Below are 18,304 nucleotides of genomic sequence, written 5' to 3'. Positions count from 1 at the left end.
TTGGTTTTCCAGCACCTTTTGCGTATTTGAACCCTTTTCAACAATGACTGTATGATTTTGAGATCCATCTTTTCGGGACAACTGAGGGACTCAGAACGCAACTATTACAAAAGGATCAAATGGTCACTGATGCTCTATATTATCCCTGGCTCTTAATGCATCGTTTTTCCTTATAGAGTCTATAAGGAAAAACGATGCATTAAGAGCCAGGGGTGTAAACTTTTAAACAGAATGAAGATGTGTACATTATTCTTATTTTTATAATATATATATTTCATTTAGAACTGCCCTTCAGAAGCTACAGAAGATAGTTACATGTTTCCCAGGAGACAAAATAAGTTCAATTTACCCTGATCTTCAAATTCAAAAAGGAAATTCCACCTCCAGGCTCTTAACGCATCGTGTTTCCTTCTGGAGCATCAGTGAGCATTTGAACTTTTTGTTATAGTTGCATATATGTCCCTCAGTTTTCCTCAGTGTGAAAAGATGGATCTCAAAACCATATAGTCATTGTTAGAAAGCGTTCAAATACAGGTTCAAAAGATGCTGGAAAACCAAATAATTTCTTGGACCTGAAGGATTTTTCTGAAGAACAGCGACCAGTTTAACGATTCAGAACAAACAAGGCGCTCATGAACAACTATCACAAAACAAAGCCAAAAAACGAAAATAATCCAGGTAACAACACAGTATTAACAACAAACTTTTGAACTGGTCATTTTTATAAATTCCACTATTTTTTCTCTTGTGGACTATATAAACGTTTTTTTCTAAATATCTTTAGGTCAGTACTAAATAAAAAACAACATGCATTTTGTATGATCCCTCTTATTTTGGTAAAATAATTAACATTTTGCAGATATGCGTTTTGACCACAACTGTAGCTTATAGTGCCTCTTGTGGACATATCATGAAAAGTGCAGTGAAATGTACCCAGAACGACATAATTCAGGTTTTGCAGACATATAGGCAGAGTCACGTATTTCCAATAAATCTTGGTTGTATGTATTAACTGTACACAGTATGTGTGTGGTATTTTGTAACAAGAATTTTACAATTTTCCCAACAGGTATCATCAGTGAAACTGAAGTTCAGAAAGCCCCCTGCTTTAGAATGATGCTGCTTGGGTCACACTTCCACAGGAGACCCTTTCCAGCAACTGTATCTCAACCAGTGTCCAGCACCCCTGTGCGTCTTTCCAGTTCAGTTTTTGAGAAACATGAGGTCTCCACCCAGTCTCTCAGCTCCTTTCCTACCTGGATAACACAAGCACTATGTGACCTATCACAGAGTGAGCAGGAACTCCAGCAGCTAAGGGAATGGCAAACTGCAGAAGTGGACAAAGTAAACCAGGGTTTGGATTCTGCTATTCTTGGAGCTCAGAAAGAGGAACGCTACCTGCTGGAGAGAGTGGAACAAATACATAGGGATACCCAGCAACAGATGCAACAAATAAAAAGAGAGAATGCAGCTGCAGTTCGGGTAGGACAGTCTCTGGTAGACAGGCAGCTGAGAAAGGTGGGCCAACTGAGAGAACAGATCCACATGTGGGGTAGATATCCCAGTGGGCCCAATAAAAGTCAGTTACTGAGAGGTGTTCGGGAGCTGATACAACCGTGGGAAATCTCTCTCTCTCTAAAAAACGTACATTTTCAGCCTTACCAACAGCCAAGTACCATACCTTTTGGGGAGGTTGTTGTGCAAGAGAACAACCTGAGTTTTCCAGTTGGTGTGTGTGGACCACAGGGCCACAAGTGTGCTATCCATTCTGGAGATTTGCCACATGAGAACCATGTGGCTGTATCTGAACAACTGCATACTCCATGTAAGCTGGGAGCTGTAGGTGGAATGGACAAAGAATCATCCAGGACAAATACCGGAACCTCTCGTGTTGTCAGGAAGATTCGTATATCAACAACTGAAGAGAATGCATTGGTGGAAGATGCAAAACTCCCAAGCCCAAAACCACAACATTTTTTCGGTTGCAAACGGGACAATTCTGAGTCGTCCCAGGATGAAGAGCTGGAATCACCTGGTTCTGACATCCGTGGAGATGACCTGTTTTTGGCTATCCATCCAGTGTCAAGCCAAGGAGAGTCAGAAGACAAGTGGCCAGTAACTGGACAATATGGAGTCAGAAAACACTCCAAAGACTACAGAAATCAAAGGACCCTACTCCCAGTCTCTAGCAAAGAACCTTCCTGTCCCCCTGAGGATAATGTGCTCAAACACTACAAAGGAAGTCAAGGATTCAGAGGAGGAATGTTACATTATGTTAATGATAATATGCCACCTACTAAGTCTGATTACAGGGGTGCTAAATCAAGCTATCACAGCTATTTAGATCTTTCATCTAAGGAAGCAGCACAGTTAAGTCAGTGCTCTGGTGAACTGAAACGACCTTCCTCTCCAGCAGATAGCATTGATTCAAACTACACATTCATTGTCAGGTCAGGAAGCAGTCGTAGTGAGTCTATGAAAGGAGAAAAAAAACGGTCTATCTCTACAGCCGACCTTACTACCAGGGGCCGCCCTTTGATTAACGGAAAAGGAGAGAACGTAAAGAGAAAGATGAACCGCTGCCTGTCAGAGAGTCCTCCCTGTACTAATTCAGAACAAGGCCCTAAAGTTTCTGAAAACTGGGAATCAAAAGACCATTCAACAACGGTCTTCTCTGAGGTTTCCAGTAGAATTTGCAGATCTTTGTCTTTGTCTGCTATAGAGGGAAAAGCTATGCAGCAAACCAGATGTGAGCAGAAGAAAGATAAAAGAAGTGGAGAGAGACCAAACGTGGGGCTATTTATGGTTGAGGAGGAGAAGAGTACTTTAAAAGTTGGACATCTGGTCAAAAAAATTGGCAAGCAAGGATCAGGACGCACTGATTTCACCTTACCCAGTGGAGTTCATGCCACTCCTCAAGGGCAGCTGTTTGTGGTGGACTGTGGAAATGTCCGTGTGCAGATAACTGATCTACAAAGAAATGTTGTGCAACAAATCTCTCCTCCAACATGTGAGGGCACTTCCAGACATTGCCGTAACTTCTTTGATGTCGCTGGTAATAGTAAGGGTTTAATAGCCCTTACTTGTGCTGCTGAACGTGTACTCCTGGTGTTTAGCCGCCATGGCCGCCTTCTGCAGACCTTCGGAGGATCAGGGTCAGCAGGTGCTCAGCAAGATCTGGAAGCTCCAAGAGGAGTCACTGTGACACAGCAAGATGAGTTTTTGGTGGCAGATATCCGTCGTGGAACCTTAACATCCTTGAAGTTGGATCCTAAGACAGGAGCTAAGATGGAGCGCACAGTTGTTACAGGCTTCCATAGGCCTTACCTGGTGGCAACTTGCTTGAAATCTGGTTTGATAGCTGTCTCTGAGAGGGGCAATGAAACTGGACGGATACCTTGTATAAAGGTGCTAGAACCTGGGTGGAACACCATTCGTATCTTGGGAATCTGCTCTGGCATGGGTCCTGTCCTTTCAAATCCTTGGGGCATTTGTATCGATACAGATGGAGATGTGCTGGTTGCAGACTGGGGAAAGCAGCACTGTATTGTGCTTTATTCTTCTGTAGGTGTTGGTCGGTCTATTGTGAGTCACGGTCTAAGCAGCCCTAGAGGCCTTGCTGTACTGCCTGATGGCCACCTTGTAGTATCAGACAGCATGAACCACTGCATTAAGCTTTATCGCTACAAGTGAAGTATACATGCTGTCAGTAACCTTCAAATATCAGTTCTTTACAAAAATGGGTGGATTGGGTTTGCTTGACCTCTACTTGATTAATCTATTCTATTAAATACCTTATATGACCTAAGTAGTAGTATTAAGAATGTTAAATCCTAGTTAGAAATTCACTCATTCATGCGGAGATGTCAAAATAATATAAGATATAATTTAGTTTGGAAAAAGATATGGCTTTCTAGATTTCTAGATCTATCTGTTTGACTTTTAGATTTAGTAAAAGCATATTTTATATATAAAAAATATGTATATGTTTGATCATTTTAAAGACTACTACTACTATACTTTACTGCATTAAGCTAACTGAGACTTGTTATAACACTTGCATATCATTGCTCTTTTGTTGATTTTGATTGCTTCCATTGTCCTCATTTGTAAGTCGCTTTGGATAAAAGCGTCTGCTAAATGTCTAAATGTAAATGTAAAGATGTAATGACATAAAGTGTACAATAAATGAATGTGCTATCTATGGGATAACTACAAATGCGTCCCATTTTGCGTACTTATGCACTATTCTATGCATATTTCTTTTTAGTATAAATAGTATAAATACCCAGAAGATGCACTTAATTTACCGAAAATCGAAGTGTGGAAATGTTGGACACTTCATGCATTCAGCTGTAGCTGCTTTATTTACGTAGCGGAGGGGATATCAGACTCTGATGTTGAATGGTAAAATAACAAAAAATAAATAAAAGTATACAAAATAATGTAAAGGTGCATAGGGTAGAGTGCGTCATTTGGGACACAACTTAGATGTTTAAAAATAATCACCAGTTATTATTCAGAAGGTTGTGCATTGCCTTTAAGACCTCTATTTAGTCATGTGTTTGAATATTTTGTTTTTGTCTTTATCTTGATTTGTTTGTGCTTAGCAGTAAAAATCTTTTAGCTTAAAATAAACTAAACACCATGTTCAAAACTATTGTCGTCATATTATGTAAGACACTGAGTCAAGCCCCTTCCTCATGCAGAACAACAAACAACAAACTGAACAACAATATAGTGTTCCTCAATCCTTATCTTTAGTAGTTGATAATGACGTGATAGTGGAATGAAGGATGAAAGATTGAATTCCAAACAAAATTATTCAACCCCCTTGACATTTTGCTGACAAGAACATAATTTTATAAAAAGAGTTCAACAACATCAGTAAACTATAATAAAAAGTTTACACGGGTCCAAGTGTTTCTGAGAACATGAATTTGATGAAAAATCAATTTGGCTCTAAACATTCATGTACAAAATTATTTAACCCCCAAAAATCAAATTTTGTGCAGAATCTTTATAACCTCCAAATGTATGCTCAATCTAATGCAGTTTTCTTATAGAGTTTCCAAAGGCTTAATTGTGTTCTAACAAATAAATGACTTAAAAACAGCAGTTGTATGATTGACAACTATATTAAACATTATATATTGACATTATCACTTTTAATTTGCCACTAAACTGTTGTAGATGCAATTAAAAAACCCTCTGGATCTTACAGAAAAGCTTACATTTGTAAATTACTTTAGTCTCCAGGGGATTGAGTAATTTCGATTGCAATTGTATGTGTGTGAGAGAGAGTTGAAAAGAAATACAAAAACCAAAGACATGAAAAATTTAATTTTTATGGGACCATTAGTGACAGAAACATTCAAAGGATTTTTATTGGCAGACAAGGGGTCAAGTTCCTTATTCAAAAGCTTTATTTATTTTAGGATTATATTACATAAGAATTTGGGCTGCTAGTGCAAAGATTAAAGGTTTAGTTGTAGGGTTGTAGCAATGGTTGCATCAAACAAAAACAGAAAGTTACTTGGAAAATCTTACCATTAATGGAATAAGATTCTTGCTACTGGGTCGCATGCATGTTTGTATTTGTTTTATTTATTACTTAATACAGTTAATGATTAATTATCTAAAGTGAGGATTTTGTAATAATGGAATCTTCTCCCTTTTCTGGACAGCTCTGTCAGTAAATGGTGTCATGTTTACCGAAAGATTACTGCACGCACGCAAACATTCATTGCATCCACCCACCGAGAGCACCAGTATAAAGGGCCGCTGCTGTCCCTGCTTCAGTGCCTTTGGCTTAGTTCAGCTAACCTGGATCAAGTGAACAGCTCATTATGACTGCGGTGTTACTTTCCCTGTATGCATGCTTGACTCTAGCTCTGAGCAATGCGGCTCCAGTGTGAGTATCTGATACAATATCGCTTTCCATCTAGAAAGGACTGCAAAGTGTTCCAAAACAGCCTTTCTTCATAGCTTTTTCAAGATCCTTAAATGCAATGATGCAAATATAGCAAGCAGTAGTTTAATAACAGCACTCTTGTACTGTAGCCTAAGGGGTTTATATTTTTATGCATGATTTACATGTAGCATTTTACCATGTTATTACATGTAGTACAACATTTATATACTTTGCTTTCTGTGGAATAAATGGGATTAAATTCATATTTGACCAGTGTGTTTGCATAATCCTCTGTTTACTTGTATGTTTACATTTGGTCTATCATTGTTTGTGATGTTGCAGAACACTACAGAGTACAATCAATAACATAGATACTGACAGGTTAAAGTCCACATCAGCATTTTTTTTTTTTTTGCTACGTTGCTGTCTTCAGTTCACAGCCTATGCACAATAACTTAATTAATAATTGATCAGTAGGCAGTCATTTACTAAATGTATGTATTCATGTAATTAAGCTACATGCTGTTTGGGTTTGTTTTTTGTGTAATGCAGTCATTTAACCGAAAATTTCTCCTTAAAAGGGTCACCAGACTTTGTCGTGGAGGGCCAGTGTCCTGCAGAATTTAGCTCCAATGGTAATCAAACACACCTGAACCAGCTAATCAAGGTCTTACTAGGTATACTTGAAACTTCCAGGCAGGTGTGTTGAGGCAAGTTGTAGCTAAATTCTACAGGACACTAGCCCTCCAGGACCAAGTTTGGCCAAAATGACCAAAGCATTGAAATTTACATTTACATTTTAATTGTTTTCTTTATTTCAGTCACCATGATGTCATGATAAAAGGTAGGTTTGAAAAATTATCGCTGCAGTTTTTCAGAAATTCTGACATTCTTAGTGTGTTAAAAAATTGCCAAATTCTTCTTGCCACAATTCTAAAGGCTTTTACTAATACCATATTGTTATGTTGATGGTATTTTAAGGGTTAAATTTGTTACGTTTGATTATCAACTGGATGTTAAGTGGCACTATATTCACTCTTGATCTACTGCATGCTCTAGATTTCATGAATGATAAATGCATGTAATGATATCATCATAGATGCCCCTGAGGGCCATTCACATCCTAAAGGAGAGGACCCCCATGATGCCAAACCTGATCGTTGTAAAGGCATCGAGTTTGATGCCATAACTCCAGATGAAAAAGGAAACACGTTCTTTTTCAAAGGTCTACTATAATAATTATTTCATTTGATTATTTCTCAGTATATTTTACAAGACAATGCCAGGTCAAGTGGAGATTCAAAGTTAAGTCTATAGCTGTTTCTGCATTCTTTATTCTTTTCTTTTTCTTTTTTTTCAGGTGACCATTTATGGAAAGGTTTCTCTGGACCAGCTGAGCTCTCAAACAACATATTCAAAGAACTGGATGACTATCATCACCTGGGTCATGTTGATGCAGCCTTCCGCATGCACCATCAAGATGATCTCAGTGTTCATGACCACATCTACTTTTTTCTGGTACTTTTTTACAAGTTACATCTAGTCTGCTTCTATACAGAGAGTATCAAAATAATTTCAAATCAACTTTTTTTTCAAATCAACGATTTTTCTTTGCATAAGCACCAAGAACCTATCAAATATTTGTTCACATTGTGCAAACCCAAGCCTACAGTCTATAATATTACAACCACAGACATGCAATTCAGTGCTGATGAGTATTTTTGATTTTTTTATTAAGGATGACAAAGTCTTTAGCTATTACAATTACACCCTTGAGCAAGGCTACCCTGTGGAAATCCAGCAGGAGTTTCCTGGCGTCCCCAGCAATCTAGACGCTGCTGTTGAGTGTCCCAAAGGAGAATGCATCACTGATTCAGTGTTGTTCTTCAAAGGTTATTGAATCATATTTACTCTACATTCACATCACCAATGACAATTAAAATCTTTAGAGATTGGGTGGCTTTATACAGCTATTATACACCTATCATGGGTATTCCTTGGCATTGTGTGCTCGGAATTTGTTACTTTGCTTGTATAGTATGTAGTGTGATTTGCATATTAATATATCACAATAAACCTTTTTTAGGAAATGAAATTTATAGCTTTGACATCAAGACAAAGTCGGTTAAGAAGAAGGTGTGGGCACACTTGCCAAACTGCACATCTGCCTTCCGCTGGCTAGAGCATTATTACTGTTTCCATGGTTACAACTTCACAAGATTCCATCCTGTTTCTGGGGATGTGACGGGAATATACCCAAAAGATGCTCGAAACTACTTTATGAGGTGTGGTGAAGGATTTGGTGAGTCACTTAATATTACTCACAAAGTATACCTCTATTATATCTCCTGCTTTTAAAAAATTACATTTTATCTTGAATTTATTTTTTACCTAATGTCTAGTTGAAATTATTCCTTAGGTCATGGAGGTGGTGCAAGAAGACAACACTGCAGTGAGGTCAAGCTGAATGCTATCACCACAGATGATAAAGGGAGATCATATGCATTCCAGGGTAATTGTTATTAGTATGCAAAACTTAACTGACAAAACTTACATTATTATACAACTTCAATTTTACTATACTTACAGATGCAATGTACATGCGTTTGGACACACACCGTGATGGCAGCCACCATTTCCCTATTTCGAGGTTATGGAAGGAAATTTCTGTTGTGGTGGATGCTGTTTTTAATTATGGAGATAATATGTACATTATCCAGGTAAAATCAATCAATCAAGAGGGTTAAGGCAGTGCTGGAAAATAATGGTGGCCACACAAAATATTGACACTTTGGGCCCAATTTGGACATTTTCACTTAGGGGTGTACTCACTTTTTGTGGCCAGCGGTTTAGACATTAATGGCTGTGTGTTGAGTTATTTTGAGGGGACAGCAAATTTACACTGTTATACAAGCTGTACATTCACTACTTTACATTGTAGCGAAGTGTAATTTCTTCAGTGTTGTCACATGAAAAGATATAATAAAATATTTACAAAAATGTGAGGGGTGTACTCACTTCTGTGAGATACTGTAGATAGATAGATAGATAGATGGATAGATATATAGAATAAATATAGGGTTGAGGTCTGTAATTTCTAAACAATCTCTTCTCTCATTTCTACAATTTTTTGTATTTTTATTTATTTATTTATTTTATTTTATTTTTATTTTTTTGCATGAGTAGGGTGATCAAGTCTATATCTACAAGTCAGCAGCACATTATACGCTCATAGAGGGCTACCCTAAACCTCTGAAGGAAGAGCTGGGCATTGATGGTCCTGTGGATGCAGCATTTTTGTGTCCAAATCAGCATGTAGTAAACGTTATTCAAGGTAGGAATAATATGTTATTTATATCATATATATATATGTGTGTGTGTGTGTGTGTGTGTGTGTGTTTCATTGATGACATTCCAGGGCATTCCAAATGAGCGATTATTGTCAGCGAAGTCCACTTCAACAGATATCCCATGCTTAGGGAGTAGGGAGTAGGGAGCAGTGAACACTGTATAGGGACCCTGTCAGTCGGAACGCACCTTGAGTAAAAGCAAACATCAAATCAAAGAAACAAAAATTCTCAAAAGAAAAAGCATGTGGCATGCATCATCTTTTATCACATGTTCCCAACAACAGTCACTCTTCTTTTGGCAGGTCAGTACACTAGACCTTAAAACAGGGGTTCCCAACCACATTCCTTGCAAAACGTAATTCAGGGTTTTTAACTTGTTTGCTGTACACCTTGTTACATAACAGCTTTTAGCAATTGTTCTGTTTTTTGTTATAAGTCAGAAATGACAAGGAGGCAGCTTCCCGCAATACAAAGTCAATGGAGACTGTTGGATTGTACCCCCCCTCCCCACACACCCGGTGTGGGCGTGGCCTATATGCACTCTGTCTCTATAGTGCTTTATACAGTACAGATTGTTTCAAAGATATTAAATAATAATAATATTGCAGCAATATAATATATAAATGAAAATAATATTTTAATTATGCAAACAGAATTCAATTCCTCTGTCAAGCAGCTCTAAAATGAAACAGAGTGTATTTACTCTAAGGACAAATAGGCCAATTTGTTGGCAGAGGCTATTTATATTAACTCCGCCCACCAATGCTTGTCTGCGATAAACAGCACTGCAAAAGACACGTTTTTCTTATAGTATCAGTAGTGCAGCGAGTAAAGCGTCAGCAATTTGCTTTTGACGCGATCGTCCCAAGTTAAATTCCGGCTTTTGTCAAACTCGTGCTTCTTCTTTTCCCATCACATACCAGATCAGAAAGGCATTTATTTTCTATAAAAATTAAGTAAATATTTGAAAAGTGGAAATAAAACGCCTCATTAATAATAATACAGTGTTATGTATGCTTAGCTGTAGGTAGGTTGTCTTTCAAACATTCGCTCGGTATCTCACTATGGGAAACACCTCAGGCGTGACCAGCCCAGGAAGCACCAATTACACCATGTCTGTCAGTTAATTTAATAATTAATTGATAAGAATCTATGCATTTAGCAGACGCTTTTATCCAAAGTGACTTACAGTGCATTCAGGCTATAGATTTTTTACCAGCATGTGTGTTCCCTGGGAATTTAACCCACAACCTTTTGCGCTGCTAACGCAATGCTCTACCACTGAGCCACAGGAACAAATTGTCAGTTTTTTTGTCAAATTGTCAACTGTCAGTTGACAGACCAATCACGATAGTGATGCGGGGATTCCCGCCTCCCCTATATATAACGCTGCCAGCGGTGCCCACTTCATTCTCGTTCTCTTCCCTGTGAAGATCCTTAAGGAAGCTATCCTCAGCAGATCCTCATAGGGAGTGGCCGCTTAACAGTTCACTGACAAGCCGTTTTCTTTAGGTCTCAGAATGTGGTTATTCCTTTCTTACAAGGGAATATTCGCTTTCGAAGTGAATATTTTCTTTCTGCTGTCTGTTTTTCTTTCTGGTGGAAATTAGCGCGTCGAGCGGGTTCCCATCTTTTGTCTATTTGAGCCGTTACAGCTCATTTTTCAATTGATGTGGTCAAGTGGTGTGACGGATCAATATCTATTGTTCGCATCTCTGTTATGGCGAAGGTGAGCCAATCCAGCAGTGCAGCAAAGGGTAAATATCTCTCTCGCCCGTGCGCTTGTGGGTCGATGATTTCATCCAAAGACTCTCACCCTCTGTGCATCGTGTGTCTGGGAGTTAGACATGCACAGGCCGCGCTCGCCAATCCCGAGTGCTGCCCACACTGCTCTCTTTTCCCGTTAAGGGTATAAAGGGGATCTGACTTTTTCTGCGCCACCCGCGGAGAAAGACGAGGCTGCTCAACAAATGCTCTATAACTGGAAAGAGGTTATGGACGAGATCTCTCCCGATCTTCCCCCTCTTTTTGAATCGGACCCTTTGACAGGGGATAAAGACGAGGAGGAAGATGAAGAGACGATTGCTCGTCTCTTGGAAGAGGATTTGGAGGAAGATGAAGATGATGCAATCTTCCCTCCTAATCTCTCTTCCAGACCGGGCAGTGTAACAGCTGAGTCTCCCTCCCCCGCACGGGGAGACCTGGACCTCATTGAAGTGTGCAGGAGGGCAGCTGCCAAACTCTCTATCGACTGGCCTTCATAGCAGGAGGGCCAGGGCCCAGAGAGAGATTTATATGATGGGAAGGGACTGCCATCGCGCACTTCCCCTGCCAAGCAGCTGATTTCAGCTGTCCCAGCATGTGTCGCAGAGATGCGCCGTTTCTGGGACAAACCGTTCTCTCATAGAGTGCCTGTTAAAGGTTTTCTCTAGGCTGGATGGGCACAATATGGAGGACCTAGGGATGTTAAACCCCCCACCGGTGGCAAATCACCTCCACCCCAATCGCCGGACGGCCTTATCCTCCACCTCCCCGTCCCTGCCAGGATGGACAGAAAGGCTTTCCGCCTCTCTGTTTCAGAAAATCTACCGCTCCTCTGCCCTGGCTGTCAAAGCCTTAAATGCCACCTCCCTGCTCACAGCATATCAAGCTGAGCTCATGGAGGAGATCTCCTGATCCAGCACTATGGGAAGAGATCTGCGTCATTGCAGATCTCAACCTACGATCATCCCGAGGAGCAGTCCAGAGCTGCGGCCTCAGCATAGGCTTGGCTGTAGCGGGTGAAAGGGCTCTGTGGCTAGGACTCTCAGGCCTGTCAGACAGGGAGAAAGCTGAGTTTCTTGATGCTCCAGTGGAGCCAGAAGCCCTTTTCGGGGCTTCTGTGACAAATATGCGGCAGCAGTGTGACAAAAAGATGGGGAGGCCTTTGAAGCTTTCCTCCCCAGGGTGTCCACGGCTCGACCCCCACAGCCCTCTACGTCTGTAGATCTAAAGGATGCATATTTTCACATAAGCATCTACCCGACACACAGAAAATTCCTCAGGTTTGCCTATCGGGACACAGCCTACGAGTTTTTGACAGTTCTGTTTGGGCTGTCATTAGCTCCACGAATTTTCAGCAAATATGTCGAAGCAGCTCTGACTCCGCTGAGAATAGCGGGTCTCAGAGTGTCAGCTTATTTAGACGATCTGCTTCTCTGCACTCCGTCGCGGCAGCAGACAGAGACAGATACATTTACAGAACTTGGGGTTCAAAATAAACGAAACGAAAAGCTGCTTGGTGCCCACACAGGAGATAATCTACCTGGGTCTCAGACTGAACTCAGTCCTGTATCAAGCGTTTCTGTCAGAGGAGCGCATCAGGTCGATTCGCGGCTGTTTATCCCTTTTTTATCCCACAGCTCTTGTGTTTCCCATCTTGCTGGTCAGGTCTTGTCCGTTTGTCTTGTCTTTTTTGTGAGCTCAGTTCTGTCTACCCTGTTTACTTGCACCTGGTATTTTTGTAATTAACAAATGAAGAGTTTATTTGCCAAAACAGTTAACTCCGTTTTGTAACATTTTCAAAAATCATGTTTTTTTTATTATGTTATGTGTTTTATTGTATTAGTTAGCTGTATTTTTTTTAGTTATTTTTTAACCTAATCAAAATAATCCAACTGCAGTTTGATTGAGATGGAGATAATTGGAATGCACAATGAAAAAACGTGGTTTTTGAAAATTGTTAAAAACAATAGTTATTTGTTTTTGCAAATGAACTCTTCAAATATTAAAATTGCTGCTCTCCTGTGTCTCTCAGTTCCTGACATGACGATTGCCTCATTCTCCTCCTCAGGTCAAAAGATGTATGACATTGATCTTGCGGCCACCCCTCGAGCTGTTAAAATGGAGAGACCTATTCCCTTTCCCGAAATTGATGCTGGTTTCTGTGATGCTGACGGTGTAAAGGTGTTTATTGGTCCAGAATACTATTCATATCAAAGCCCAATGATTCTAGCTATGGGCAAGATCAAACCTGCACCTCAAAAGATCTCTCCAGAAAAATTTGGCTGTGAAGAATAAAAGCAAGGCAAGGAAAGAGCTTCAATTCAATTCAATTCAATTCAATTCAATTCAATTCAATTCAATTCCACACTTTATTTATCCCTTAGGGACAATTCACAAGGTCACATGGAGTAACATAAGCAATATATGTATGTGTATACAACAATTTGCAAATAACATAAAGAGGAAAGTCACTGTGTAGTAAACAGGGGGATCAGAGATGGTTGGCGTTTTAAAAGCTGCACCACTTAAGGGACAAAGGTTGCCTTCCTCCTTTGTGTTCTGCACCCTGGACAGTTAAAGGGTTAGTTCACCCAAAAATGAAAATTAGCCTGTGTTTTACTCATCCTCAAGGCATCCTAGGTGTATATGACTTTCTTCTTTCAGACGAATCCAATCGGAGTTATATTAAAAATTGTCCTGGCACTTCTAAGCTCTATCATTGCAGTGGTCGGGTGTTTCTGTTCAACAGTCCAAAACACGTTAAATAAAGCACGCGCATCTGTAATAAAACGTGCCTCATATGGCTCTGTCATATACGCTATCTGTCATACACGGAAGCAATTCCGGCAGATGATGTAGGACGTCGGCGTTGCGTGATTAGTGACGAACGTGGAGAGAGAACAAAACAAAACGCCGGTCATGAATTAGAAGCACAAAACTACGATTTGTAAAGAAAAATGTCACAGGATTTCGATATAAGCCAAGAGGAGACTGGCTTTCCTTTGCTAAAGTAAGGAAACTTTGCTTCCTTAAACAAACTCGCGACACTAGCATATCTCAGAGGCGCGTGCGCGACGCATACGTCCCACGTCATCCGCCGGAACGTTTCTGCATATGACAGATAGCGGAAGTGATAGAAAAGTGTTTATTACGTTTGAAATATGGATATTTTTCTGACAAAAATGCATGGATTTGCTACAGGAGGCCTTTATTCATGCCCCTGAGCCGTGTGAGGCACGCTTTATTTAACGTGTTTTTGGACTGTTGAACAGAAACACCCACCCACTGCAATGATAACGCTTAGAAGTGCCAGGACAATTTTTATTAAAACTCTGATTGGATTCGTCTGAAAGAGGAAAGTCATTTACACCTAGGATGCTTCGAGGGTGAGTAAAACACAGGCTAATTTTAATTTTTGGGTGAACTAACCCTTTAAGCCATCGTTCTGAGTGGAGCCACTTGAAAACAGAAAACAGGACATGTGAAGGATGATCCTGCCAGCTAACCTCAGCATTTGCTGTTCACTCACAGTAGTCCTGACAGGAAGTCCAATAATTTTTGAGCAAACTTTAACGGTACGATCCAAACGATTTCTATTTTGAAGACTGATAGAATGGAACCAACAGACAATAGCGAATGTAATGACACTTTCTATGTAAGAATAGCAGAACGTAGTGAGAGTCTTCTTACTGACACCAAAGGAGTTGAGCTTCCTCAAAAGGTACTGTCGCTGTTGGAATTTCCTCAATATCTCCTCTGTGTTGGAAGTAAATTTCAACAGATTGTCAAAAATTGTACCGAGGTACTTGTACTTCTCAACAATCTCAATAGGCTTTCCATGAATTACAGTAGTGGCTGCCAAAGCCTTCTGCCTCTGCTTATTAGAAAAGGTTACTACCATCTCTTTAGACTTGCTCACATTTAATTCCAAACTGGTGTTATCACACCACTCAACAAATTCTTGAAGAACTGGGCCATGCTGCTGTGAGCAAACTTAACTAAATGGCAATTGGTTTGAGTGGACCTACAATCATCGGTATACAAAATAGAAAGCAGAGGGGTTTCTGATTATCAGTCATTGTTACAAGCTGCTTAATGATTCTGATGCATTTCTTGTACTAATAAAATTACATTTGTCTGGCATATATTTATTGTCCTAGGTATTTGTACAGTAACAACATTTATGGACATTAGGGCATGCTATATTGTTTTTGCATGATTGTTTTCAAAGAGAACACATTTTTAATTTCAGTTTTTAATTTTTTTAATTTTTTTTATTTAACCTTTATTTAACCAGGATAGCATCTCTGAGATTAAACATCTCTTTCATAGGAGTGTCCAGGCCAAAATGGACAGCAGTACAATCAGTTTCATCACAGATTTACAGAACAAAAACAGGCTAAAAACACATACAACAAAGACCATTTAAAGCCTATTCAGTACAGTAAATCTATTTGTCAGATTACATCCATGTATATTCCATATGTTCCATACACCGCATCTCTAACCAAAATATATTACATAAAAGAAGTGAATAACATTGGATGTCATGGGTATCATTTACCAGAAGACCGTCAACTACAGAGGCAGTTGACCCTATCTTTTATCTGAAGAAGCAGCTCCTTAATCACACAGCTCCTTAGTTAAAAATAGATAGGATAAATATTTGAATCATACTTAAAGCAACTCTCTGAACTGAGAAAGGTCAGAGGCAAGTGTTTGTGGAAATGAAAAAAATTATAATACACTAATAAAAACTATAATACATCTGCTTCAGTATGCAGGAGTTTATGTCCTTTCTTTGGCTTTTTCTGAGTAGCTGCACATGAACTAACAAGAACACACTAATATTGGTAATTGTTGATTCACAAACCAGGCAATGAAACAATCACAAACAAATGTATTTAACTGTAGACCACTAAAGAAAAGTTTTAAAAGTATGTCAACTTTATAATTTTAATACATACTTTCCCACAAGTAACGTATTTTAGTTATGTTTACTTATATAAGAGTCTGTCAGTGCTGTTTTGGTTAAGTACAGCTTGTGCTTTATCTAGTGCTACATAGATAAAGCTAAAAAATGGCTCATATTGTCTGATTACTATAATACTGTCTAATTGTTTTGTGTGATATGAGAGTATGTGCAATTCATATACGGTAGGCCTACATTACATTACTTTTAAATAGGTTCATATTAGAATTTTGAACCAAACTTTGTAGGTTTAATTAAAAACAGGTAATGTGCAGGTCAAGCAGATGTCAGATGTTACATGATCAAACATACAGTAAATAAGATCTTAGTAAGAGACACATCTAAAAGAAATGGATTTAGAGCAAATAAATAACAAAAAAAACGAATAAACAAACAAACAAATAAATACACTAAAAAAACAGCATACGTACTAACAAAATAACCTTTAACCCAGAGCTGAAGTGAAGAACCCAATTTATTAGAGGAATATAAAATGTAAACAACACGTTGACTTGACTAATTTAACTTGGACTTGACTAGAAAATAAATAAACGTGAACACAGAAGATTCACCAACAGTGGTGCAGAAACAATATACACAACAAGGAACCATGGCAAACTTGAGGGCTTAAATACAGAGACTAATTGCTGGAGAATCACAAGACAAACCAGGAACTATACTGTGAACATGAATACAAAATAAAAGACAAACACATGAACAAAACCCATACCAACATTAAAAATTCCTGAAAATTTTGAGAATTTTAGATATGCTAATTTCACAATGCATCAATATTACATTTGCAGCATAACAGTAAAACACCTTTAATACTGCACTTAGACTGGTGTAGACTTCTGGTGTAGGCAAACTGAAGAAAAGTAATGAAAATAAAAAAGAGAATTCCAACTGGATGTTTTAACAAAGATATAACAGGGTTAATCTCAAAATATCTAAGCATGGTGTATATTTAATTAAGTTCTGTGATTTTGTGTCACTCCTACTTTACTGTTGTGTATTCATAGATTTTGTGAATAGATACTCAGTTAAGAATTGTACCATTTTCTTTGAAATGTGCACAAAACATAAAGGTGTTCTGCAATAAAAGCTTCCTCGATTTGGAACCAGTGAATATAACAGACAAAGCTACATATTCTGACATTTCTTTGTGTTATACAGAAGATAAACAATGAAGATTTCTCTCAGCTGTCCAACCTCAAAATTCTATATAATACACAAGTGTAGAATGGGCCGTCAGTGGTTTGGTGGCTTTGCAGAAGTTAAATCTGGCCTACAACAAACTGACAAATATTTTTTGGAGGCATCTTTCATCTTTAAGAACCTGGTAAACCTCATTAAGGTGCAATGTGTAAATAAAACTTTCCCCAGAGGGTTTTCACAGATCTCCTAAAAACTTTTAACTCATCTTAGGCCCGTCAGAGACTACATTATATGGGAAACGGAAAAGGAAAAGCTTTGATTAAGAATGTCTGTCTTCTTTGAAAATTAATGTCTTGTAGTGGAACAACATTACATCCATACTGAAAAAAAAACCAGGATGCAGTTCTGCACACATTTACTGTTCAAGTTTAAGTTCAAGTGAGCTTTGTGAGCTTTATTGTCATTCCGCTATATGTAGACTTACAAAGGAACAAAATGTCATGCTTTACAGGATGACACTGACAGTGCTACATATTTAAATATATATAAACAAACATATGAAACATAAAAAATATAAACATATAGACATATAAACCTACACATAGCTAACCTATTGAAAGAATAGACTGAGATTGATTTCTCCATTATCAGGCTATACAATGTCCCTGTTTTCATAATCAACCTACCAGAAAAAAATTTAAAACAGTATCTCAGGAAATCTTAGTGTAAACAGTTAAGCAGTTTCAGCATCACAGTGACACTTTAGGACAAATTGACACTAAATAGACAAAAGACAAAGATAGGATGTGCAAACATTCAACAGATGATACAAACAAATATACACAAATAGGCCTACATACACAATATATACTACATGACTACATGATACTACAAAAATGTAAAGTGTCCTAAATTAATCTTATCATGAGTAGCCTAATTATGGCTGAATAAAATTCGCTTCAATGTACATTTTAGTGATATGTATGTGCATACTTAAGGATAGCATTCCAGTTAAGGGGCATCATACTTCATTCAGTAAAAATGTCTAACTTACCAAGAGTACAGGTGCATCTCAATAAATTAGAATGTCGTGGAAAAGTTCATTTATTTCAGTAATTCAACTCAAATTGTGAAACTCGTGTATTA

The 18,304-nt window shown here is 38.6% G+C and overlaps 2 protein-coding genes across 2 annotated transcripts; both read left to right on the top strand.

The window, feature by feature from the left end:
* The first annotated feature begins 1,116 nt into the window (after positions 1-1,116).
* On the top strand, positions 1,117-3,854 carry LOC107668169 (uncharacterized). Its single transcript, XM_016459967.1, has one exon. The coding sequence runs from the start codon at positions 1,117-1,119 to the stop codon at positions 3,691-3,693; it is 2,577 nt and encodes an 858-aa protein (XP_016315453.1). The 3' UTR covers positions 3,694-3,854.
* A 1,928-nt stretch (positions 3,855-5,782) lies between these two features.
* hpxb (hemopexin b) lies at positions 5,783-13,454 on the top strand. Its single transcript, XM_016459973.1, has 10 exons — positions 5,783-5,914; positions 6,736-6,758; positions 7,014-7,139; positions 7,275-7,432; positions 7,653-7,806; positions 8,001-8,216; positions 8,334-8,426; positions 8,504-8,634; positions 9,101-9,248; positions 13,097-13,454. Exons 1-10 carry the CDS (start codon positions 5,850-5,852, stop codon positions 13,321-13,323), a joined length of 1,341 nt encoding a protein of 446 aa, XP_016315459.1. The 5' UTR covers positions 5,783-5,849; the 3' UTR covers positions 13,324-13,454.
* Positions 13,455-18,304: the final 4,850 nt, after the last annotated feature.

The sequence above is a fragment of the Sinocyclocheilus anshuiensis genome, unplaced genomic scaffold (assembly GCF_001515605.1).
Source record: "Sinocyclocheilus anshuiensis isolate Anshui unplaced genomic scaffold, SAMN03320099.WGS_v1.1 scaffold3332, whole genome shotgun sequence".
NCBI lineage: Eukaryota > Metazoa > Chordata > Actinopteri > Cypriniformes > Cyprinidae > Sinocyclocheilus > Sinocyclocheilus anshuiensis.
Note: the sequence above shows the minus strand (reverse complement) of the source record. Positions and strands in the feature narration are given on the sequence as shown.

Excerpts from the sequence above, each read along its gene's own strand:
- LOC107668169 (XM_016459967.1), top strand. The coding sequence starts at position 1,117 with ATGCTGCTTGGGTCACACTTCCACAGGAGACCCTTTCCAGCAACTGTA.
- hpxb (XM_016459973.1), top strand. The coding sequence starts at position 5,850 with ATGACTGCGGTGTTACTTTCCCTGTATGCATGCTTGACTCTAGCTCTG. Across the intron at positions 8,217-8,333 it reads GAGGTGTGGTGAAGGATTTG|GTCATGGAGGTGGTGCAAGA; the intron begins GTGAGTCACTTA and ends ATTATTCCTTAG. Across the intron at positions 8,635-9,100 it reads ATAATATGTACATTATCCAG|GGTGATCAAGTCTATATCTA; the intron begins GTAAAATCAATC and ends TTGCATGAGTAG.